Below are 10043 nucleotides of genomic sequence, written 5' to 3' on the forward strand. Positions count from 1 at the left end.
AATGCAGAGGCAACATATCAAAGGGCCATGGTGACGTTATTTCATGACATGATGCATAAAGAAATAGAAGTTTATGTTGATGATATGATTGTCAAAGCTAAGACAGAGGAAAACATATTGGGAATTTGAGAAAACTCTGTAAAAGACTAAGAAGATGCCAGCTAAAACTCAACCCAAATAAATGTACTTTTGGGGTGACATCTGGGAAGCTGTTGGGATTCGTAGTGAGCCAAAAGGGAATTTAAATAGACCTAGATAAAATAAAAACTATTCAATACTTGCCAACCCCACTAACACAAAAAGAAGTCAAGGATTTTTGGGGAGATTGAATTATATAGCTCGGTTTATTTCACAGCTAACGGAAAAGTGTGATCCCATATTCCGTCTTCTTCGCAAGAATAACTCAGGGGAATAGAGTGAGGATTGTCAAAGAGCTTTTAAAGCAGTGAAAAGATATTTGTCGAGTACTCCAATCTTGGCGCCACCCATCTCAGGTAAACCATTGATTCTGTATTTGTCGGTTTATGAAAATTCAATGGGGTGTGTGCTGGGGCAACGTGACCAAACTGAGAAGAAATAAAGGACTATTTATTATCTCAGCAAGAAGTTCATTGAATGTGAGACTAGATACTCACCCATTGAAAAGTTGTGTTACGCTTTAGTATGGGCTACCTGAAGGCTTAGGCAATATATGTTGTATCATACTACTTGGCTTATATTGAAGCTTGATCCCTTGAAATATCTAATGGGTGTGCTTGCATTATCTAGAAGATTAGCTCGTTGGCAGATCCTATTGTCCGAATTTGACATCCAGTATGTAAACCAGACGATAATTAAAGGAAGTGCTATAGAGGAATTCATTGCAAGCAGGCTTCGGAAGAATATGAGTCGTTGATATTTGATTTCCCAGATGAGGATTTAATGTCTATTTCGGTAGAAGAAGCAGTGACATCCACTAGTAAATATTGGAAGTTGAACTTCGATGGTGCTTCAAATGCCATGGGACATGGAATCGGGGCAATTTTGGTCTCACTAGAGGGAGAACATTATCCTTTCACCAGTCGGCTTAATTTTGATTGTACAAAAAATATGGCCGAGTATGAAGCTTGTGTTCTAGGTCTTAGAGCTACTGTTGAACGCAAAGTAAAAATGCTCAAGGTGTATGGGGATTCATCTTTGGTAATTTACCAGCTCAGAGGAGAATGGGAGACAAAAGATCCCAAGCTTGTAGAATACCGTAAGTTAGTTATGGAACTCGTTGAAGAATTCGAAGAAGTAACTTTCAATTACCTCCATAGAGAAGATAATCAAATGGCAGATGCCTTGGCCACACTGACAGCATCATTTAAGATGAGCGAGCATTCAAATATGTCACCCATTGAAATGAAGGCTTATGAGTATCCAACCCATTGTTTTAATATTGAAGAGGAAGAAGATGGAAACCCCTGGTATTATGATATCTTGCAATATATAAGGTATCAGAGTTATCCAGAACAAGCCACTGAGAATGATAAGAGAACCATTAGAAGAATGGCATTAGGGTATGTGCTTGATGGTGAGACTCTATACAAGAAAAGCCTAGATCAGGTCCTGTTAAGGTGTGTGGACACGAAAGAAGCCAAATTGATTCTTGAAGAAGTGCATGAAGGAATATGTGGTACCCATGCTAATGGGCATGTTATAACTAGACAGATTATGAGATTTGGGTATTATTGGTCAACTATGGAACATACTGTATAAATTATGCCCAAAAATGTCACAAATGTCAGATTTATGGAGATAAGATACATACTCCTCATCATCTGTTGCATGTAATGACAGCGCCGTGGCCATTCTCAATGTGGGGTATGGATGTTATTGGACAAATTTCGCCCAAAGCTTCAAATGGTCATCGCTTCATTCTGGTAGCCATAGATTACTTCACCAAGTGGGTAGAAGCAGCTTCTTATGCAAATGTTACCCAGTCTACAATATGCAAATTCTTAAAAAAGGAGATCATTTGTAGATATGGTTTGCCAGAGAGGATTATCTCCGATAATGCATTGAATTTAAACAATAAGATGATGGATTCGGTCTGTAAGCAGTTCAAAATAAAGCATCATAATTCCACCACTTATCGTCCAAAGATGAATGGGGCAGTAGAGGCGGATAATAAGAACATCAAAAGGCTCATAGAGAAGATGACTAAGACCAATAAAGATTGGCATGAGAAGTTGCCATTTGCTCTGTTTGCCTATCGAACTTTTGTACGGACGTCAACTGGGGCAACTCCATTTTCTCTGGTATATGGGATGGAAGCTGTCTTACCTATTGAGGTGGAAATTCCCTCACTTCGGATTTTGTCAGAGGTGAAGCTCAATGAGGCAGAATGGGTACAGGCTAGGTATGGCCAATTAAATCTGATTGAGGAAAAGAGATTGAAAGCTATTTGTCATGGTCAGATGTACAAAAAACGTATGATACGGGAACATGGTAAGAAAGTTCGCCTTCAAGAATTCCATGAGGGAGATTTGGTGCTTAAAAGGATTTTACCTATTCAGAAGGATTTCCGAGAAAAATAGATGCCTAATTGGGAAGGACCGTATGTTGTCAAGAAAACCTTTTCTGGGGGAGCTCTAGTCTTAACTGAAATGGACGAATCGGAATTACCCTATCCAGTGAATTCTGACGCTGTTAAGAGATATTTCGCCTGAAAATGAAAAATTAAAAAATGAAAAAAAATGAAGAAAAGAGGGGCAGCGGATTAATCTTTTGAAGTTCTAATGGTCGGACAAACTTGATCATTTATTGATCTTTGCTCTATTCTCATTGCACGACAATGAGCAAAGAGGGGCAGTTGTAGATGCTCGTTTTTGTCCGGGGCTAGATCGGAGCAGACCCGAAGCAGAGCAATGGCCCAACTCAAGCCCACGTGAATACTCCCTGGAAAACTAAAAGCAGTTATTGGGAGTTAACAAAAGATGGATTTTAGTTTTCTTAATATATAAGAAAGAAACTGTAAAGGAGGTGGGGGTTAGTTTTTAATGAGCAATTAACCACCAGAAAGGGATACGCGGAAGAGAGACAGAGACAGACAAAAAAAAAGATACGAGCCAATAGAGGTATTACTGAGGGAGATATCAGCCATCACGAGAGGACGAGAAGTAGAAAATTGGATTAACTATTAGTAATTTCGTAGTGTTGAGAGAGAATACGGAAGAAAAACAATGGTGATCCTACAATTCAAAAGTAGAGAAAGATTAGAATTGTAAGTATTTTTGAGGTACTATTCTGGGATTATTTTGCTTCCAGTTTTTTATGTGTGTTTGTGTCATTTGGAGAAACTGAATGGGATCAACTTTAGGTTTGGATTATATACTGCAATATATTAGACTGTAAATTTATTTAGGTTCCTATAAAATCCATAGCACTAATTTATTGGAACCCTTTACACGTTTTTTTATTTGAAGCAATACAAAACAAAGCAATACCAATCGTTTCTCTATTCTTTGTTCCCATCTCCATTTCGACAGAACTAAGCAAGAAGTGTAAACATAATCAACTCTTTCCCATTTATATTTCTTGAGACAAAAATCATACCAAAACAAAAGATTTCAAGAGGTTTTCATTTTCTACTTTCGTTTTATAGATTTTCCAAAGGTGTATGTCTTCAATTGAAAGTAAAATAAAGGGAAAGTAGTAATGTTACCTTAGTAGTTGGGGTCGTATAGTCGGAGAGGGGAGACGCTGAAGAGAGAATGAGGCCGAGAGGTCGAGATTTTTTTTTAATCTGTTTTTAAAATTTCTAACGCGATTTAGACTCAAGATTAAAGGTTAGCACGGCGAGATGAGGGTTGTAAGGAGTTCGGGGTTGTCAGTTTAGGTCATCGGATTGACAAATAATGGTCGGTATGAAGAGCTTTGAAGTCTCGACCGAGAGGGGTTTAGGAGAAAATTGTAGGCTCGGGTTCTTCAGGGGTTGTTTAGATCTTCTCCATATGTTTGGTGCTGGTCGGATAATGAGAGGGCCACCAGTTTATGGTGGCCATTGCGCTTGGTCATTCGTTGAGTGGCGATGTGCGTGGCCGAGAGAGAGACGAAGAGTGGAGAAAGGGGAGGGGAGCTAGGCAACATGTTCCGCGTGAAATTAAAGTTTAGTCTAGGTTTAGTTAGGTTTTATAAAATGTCATTTGGGTTAATTAATTTTTAGCCATTGAATTTCTTGGTAAAATCAGGTTTCCAGTCCCCAAATTTTAAGCTTGTTTTACACTTTAGTCACCTTTAGGACTGCTTTGAATTTAATCCTTTATGTTTGTCTTGATTTAGCTATTTTCTCATTTTTAATTTTAGTTGTAATTTTGTTTGATTATTTAGGTGTAGGTCCCTCGTTATTTGTGTTTGTTTTTATTTAAGTTTATGTTTTAATTTTTAATTCGTATGTTTAATTTTATCTACATTTAAATTTAGTCATTTTTTAAAACATGTATATGTATATTATTTAAAATTTATAGTTTAGCATGTTATGATTTTGTTTTTATATTTGAGTCACATTTTGTACATTAAGTGTTAATATGCGTAATTTATGATTTTTAATTAAAATATACGTATATAATTTATTATATGTCACGTTGTATGATATTTTTAATTTTGTATAATTAATTTTGGCATGACATCCATTTTTTGCACAATTTGTATGATACCCTCACGTGCATAACTCGACCTATTACATAATCGGACTAAGGGTAATACCCTTTTAATTTAAAATTGTCTGTAGTGGCCTGTCTAACTGATTAGAGGGTCGTTATGACCATTTTAAGTTAAAAGTGTATCTCGAAATTGAAACCAAAAATTGATTTGTCACCTAAAATTTGGGAACGAAAGAAAATGAAATGTTCGTTTATTTAAATTTATCGAGAAAATGTTGTTATATCTTTTAAGATATGGTCTCGATATTTGTAAATAATCGAACATTTTTTATCTTTCTAAAACGACTTGGTAATTTTAATTTAATTTATTTAAGTGCTTTTGAATGTTTTTAAATTTACATCTTTGTTTTATGGGATCAAAAATCAAATTAAATTCAAATTTGTAAAGTTCATTGCAAAGACATTAATTAATCGACTAGGTACCATTTTAGGGCGTTATGGGGGTGCTAATCCTTCCCTGCACGTAACCGACTCCCGAACTCGGATTTTGGTAACACATACCTTAATTTGTTGTTTTAATTAAAATTAATTTTTATTTAAAATAACAAACATTTTTTGGGTGCCCAATCACACCCTAATCAAATATTGGTGGCGACTCTTTGAACCGTATTTTTTCGATGGTAAAGGAAATTCAAAAATTTTCGAAACGAGAGGTTTTTAAATCGCACTTATTTTTAAATTAAAAATCAATTGAAAGAGTAAATTAAAAATTAATGTGGTTTTCAAAATCTCACCTTTAAGAAAAAATCGTTTCAACAGCTCGTTTATATATATATATATATATATAATTATAAATACGTATGTGCGTATAATGTTTTAATCGAACAAAGGACGAGGAAAGGTGGCAATGGTTCCATGATCACCAACACCAACACCACCACGACGGTTAAACAATCGTCTCCAAGTTTTCAACTGATTCAAAACCTGTTTGTAAACGCCAATTCTTAAACCAGAAACGCTGACCATCACAGCTTTCCTTAGCTTCTTCTTTGAACCGTATTTTTTCGATGGTAAAGGAAATTCAAAAATTTTCGAAACGAGAGGTTTTTAAATCGCACTTATTTTAAATTAAAAAATTGAAAGAGGTAAATTAAAAATTAATGTGGTTTTCAAAATCTCACCTTTAAGGAAAAATCGTTTCAACAGCTCGTTTATATATATATATATATATATATAATTATAAATACGTATGTGCGTATAATGTTTTAATCGAACAAAGGACGAGGAAAGGTGGCAATGGTTCCATGACACCACCACGGTTAAACAATCGTCTCCAAGTTTCAACTGATTCAAAACCTGTTTGTAAACGCCAATTCTTAAACCAGAAACGCTGACCATCACAGCTTTCCTTAGCTTCTTCAATTTTCTCCCGATCTCCACCTTCAACCTACACAGTCTGATTCGTATGAACGATGGTTTTCTCCTGGAATCCACTTTCTCCAGCTCTTTGTATATCAAGAACTGAGCTCGTCGATGAATTTATCTCATCCGGGTCTTCTTTATCCACCTTTGAGTAGCCATATGATCTCTTCAAAACGGCCATGTTTTCTTTTTCTTTTCTGGGGAGTTTTTCTTTTACGACGGGGAAAATGTTGAGAGAAAGTGGGGAAGAAGAGATGAGGTATGACTTGGGATGGAAGCAATATTTATAGGATATAGTGATGAAGCTGTGCATGTGAAGTAGCATTGACTTGGGAGGGAAGGAATTAATTATATGGTAATGGTGGAGAAATTTCGTGTTTCTTAATAAGGTGTCGCTTGGCCTTTTGTCAGTGTGAAAACTGACGTGCTTTGCTCTAATACGGTATGCCCCTTGATAATTACTTGATTTTCCTTAATAATGTAATTAATTTATTCAGGTTTTGGCTAATAAATAAATAAATGGAGGCTGGCATGGATTATGTCGAAGGTAATGACGTAAGTGATATACTAGGGTAGAGCACACCCTGGTTTATTAAACTACTCGAATTATCTTTCTGGTCAGAATTTTAAAAATTATAAAATAATTATCAAATTTATTAAACTACTACAAAAATTATCATAAAATTATCATTGGTTTTATCAAATAATCAGTAAATTTATCAAACTTTATGATCATAAAAATGTTATGATAACCTAAAATGTAATTAAATAAGAGATATCAAGAGGAGAGAACAATGTGTAAATTATTTTTTGAAATAGTCCGAAATTACCTTAAATTTATCAAATTTTATGATCATAAAAATGTCACGATGACCTTCAAAATGTAATTAAATTAGAAACATGAACACGAAAGAATAATGTATTTTATTTTTTAAAATAGTTTGAAGTGATTACAATATTCATATAATCTTTCTTAGTTATTGGCGGTGTATGTTAATATATCCGCAGAGCATATGTATTGTATATGAAGGGACCAAATTTGCATAGGCATGAAGCATCATTGGAATGGAACAGATTAGAGGAAAGGACAAACTAGGACGACAAAACAGCCATTACATTGGATCGTATAGACAATTGTTTTCTTAACTGATATAAAACAGGTAAAGAAAGAAACATAAACTTGCTGAATCTTCATGAAGAATCCATATGGTAAAATGGAACAGATGTTGAATCTTCCTACAAAAGGCCATTGATTCCTTAACTTGGAACCCTTATTATATTTATTAATTATCAATATTTCTTCTATTGATTTATTCATCGAATAGAGTATGCACATGTCTATTATGAGAGATTTATCTAATTTAATTTATTTCGTTCACAACATTAAATTCCTAACTTTATTTAAAAAGATCTAATATTTTTAGAAGAATTAATTTTGGTAATCCAATTTTTATCAGTAGATGTGAGTATTCCAAGCAAGCTTCAGGATAAACTCCAACAAAGATTTACCCTTCAAACCAGCATAAGCCCAAGCCAACGTCGAAGTCCAATCAAGGGCATTCCTTCGTAAACCACACAAACACCAAATCTGTGTCCGAACTTCACAAGATAACGAACAAATAAAAAACAAATGATCTCTCGATTCAGAGTCAAAGCCACAAATCGGACAACAGGGATCAACCGTCAAATTCATTCTCAGCAACTTGTCAAGCGTGCTAAGCCTATCCAAAATTACAAACCAAGCATTAATAGCATGTTTTGGAACATGCAGTGGGAACCAAATGAGTTTATACCAAGACACAACAAGATACTTCACCCTTATTTCACCCCAAATCCAAGCTGCCTTTACACGGTGCAAGCTTGAGGCAGAAGTAAAAACAGGTGCAACCTCTGGCCTGAGCTTGAACACCTGCACCAGCTAGCATTGCTTTTACACTCGACAAGCCAAAAATCACCCCCTTTAATAATATACGATCGCACTCATGCCACCCAAAGAGAGCCTTCACCCGCAAGTAAGTCCCTAAGGAGTTGCATAACACACGCCCTATTCCAGCAGGAGACATCCTCGAGACCCAACCCATCTTCAGATTTCAAGGAGGAGACCTGCTGCCAACTAATCTTAGCACCACCAGTACTAGAGTCCTGCCCCTTCCAAAAGTACCTCATACACAACTGACTAATCATCTTGATCACGACCATGGGAAGGATCAGTTGCCTACATCAAAAGTTAGCAATGCCCGTAAACACTGATCTGATAAGCTGGAGTCTCCCTGAATAACTCAACTTCCTATTAGCCCAAAGCCGTAATTTGTTCTTAATCTTGTTCAATAAAAGCAGACAGTCTCTCTCCGTGAGCTTTCAAGTTACAAGAGGATCTCTAAGTAACGAACTGACAATTTACCAAGCTTGAACCCAAAAGTTCCATGAATAGCCTCCAACTGGCACACAAGGATATCCAAGGAGAATAACTCACTCTTTGCAGCATTTTCCTAAGCCCCAACATCAAGTAAAACCAATTCAACACACACTGAACTCCAATGACAGAGTCCAAATGACCTTGCAAAACACCAACAGATGATTTGCAAAACTCAATGGGTTATCATAAATTTTATCAATTCAACAAACGGTGTTTGCTGGCACTGCGGTTATCATAAACAAATACACAATCCCACGAACAAAACAGCGACCTCAAAAGAAATTAAATAGAAAATTAGAAATAATAAATAAATAAACAGAGAGAAAAAGGAATATAATTATAGCCAATAAATCAGATAATTTTTTATTTGTTTATTGCATCAGTTCTCTCACTCGGCTGAATTCAGAATCCGTCTTAACAACGAAGACAAGTACGATACTCTCATTTCACTCGTTTTTCTCATTTAAAAACAGTATTATTTTTTTTAAAGTCAATATTTTGGTTTAATATTAAGGTTACTGTTAAAGGAGAAACATGAGTTGAACAAGTGATTTAGTAACTTTTGTTTGTTTAATTTTGGTTAATGGAATAGTAAGAGATGTTTGTTCATGTTTCAAATCTATGCTTGATTTGAGTTATGATAAAAGTATCGTGAGTCAGAGAATTTAGCAGAGAATATAGAGAAAAAGAGAAATAAAAAGATGGTTTAGATTAAAAGAACAATTTTCCAGTTTGATATCTCTCAGACTTGTTTTATTTATAGCTAACAATACCCTTAATAACAAACAAAATCTATTAGAGCCTGGGGCCTTTCTTACTCTATCTTGAGTAACCGTTGCTGTTGGTTCCTGGTTCTCAACGTCAACTTCCACTGCTGCTTGTTGGTTGGTAACAAGCCCCTGCTCAGCTGCCATGTCCACGACAGAGGCTTAAATTTCTTTTATGTTTTAGGGTGTGTGTTGATCCAAGATCAATGTAGTTCTTTTGAAGTGTAGGTTGCCATCTTGGATTTGGAATGTAGAAGCTATTCCTATGTTGATTCTTTATTTTAGTTTGTGTTTGACACTCATGTCCAACCCATGCATACGAAGAGATTGTAAATGATATATGTGTAGATTACATACTCGTATTCGACACTCACACCTGAGTTCCGGATAACATAGGCCGATCCACGTGTTACTGAATGGTGTTTCGGGCTTTATGTTTGCTGTGCACAGATATTTGACCAGTCTCTTTCATGGTTAATGTTTGTTAAACCCCCCCCCCCATGTTCTGGGCCTTCTGGCCCCTTTTGAGTACCATTTCATGTTGGAAATAGTTATATGAGAAAATTGTTGCTATCTATACTCTCAATATCCTTGATAATGTGAGATTTGAGCTAAGAAATAATGGCTCAAGCCGGGGGATTTGCTTACCATTTCAATGGAAGATAAGGCCAAGCAATATCTGTACCGAATGTGTATCGTTTGCTTAGGTGTCAAAGAATCGAACCCGAGATTGTGTATGGTCTGCTTACCTTCTAGGCATGCATATCGGAGTTCATCAACAATGGCTCATTCACTGATTTAAACGATATAGCT

At 35.8% G+C, this 10043-nt stretch overlaps 1 protein-coding gene across 1 annotated transcript; it reads right to left on the reverse strand.

Annotated features, from left to right (window-relative positions):
* Positions 1-7500: 7500 nt before the first annotated feature.
* LOC120183417 lies at positions 7501-8231 on the reverse strand. Its single transcript, XM_039188120.1, has 2 exons — positions 8109-8231; positions 7501-7956 (listed from the first exon to the last, which is right to left on the reverse strand). Exons 1-2 carry the CDS (start codon positions 8229-8231, stop codon positions 7501-7503), a joined length of 579 nt encoding a protein of 192 aa, XP_039044051.1.
* Positions 8232-10043: the final 1812 nt, after the last annotated feature.

The sequence above is a fragment of the Hibiscus syriacus genome, unplaced genomic scaffold (assembly GCF_006381635.1).
Source record: "Hibiscus syriacus cultivar Baekdansim isolate YM2019G1 unplaced genomic scaffold, ASM638163v2 tig00112762_pilon, whole genome shotgun sequence".
In the NCBI taxonomy this organism is placed as follows: Eukaryota; Viridiplantae; Streptophyta; class Magnoliopsida; order Malvales; family Malvaceae; genus Hibiscus; species Hibiscus syriacus.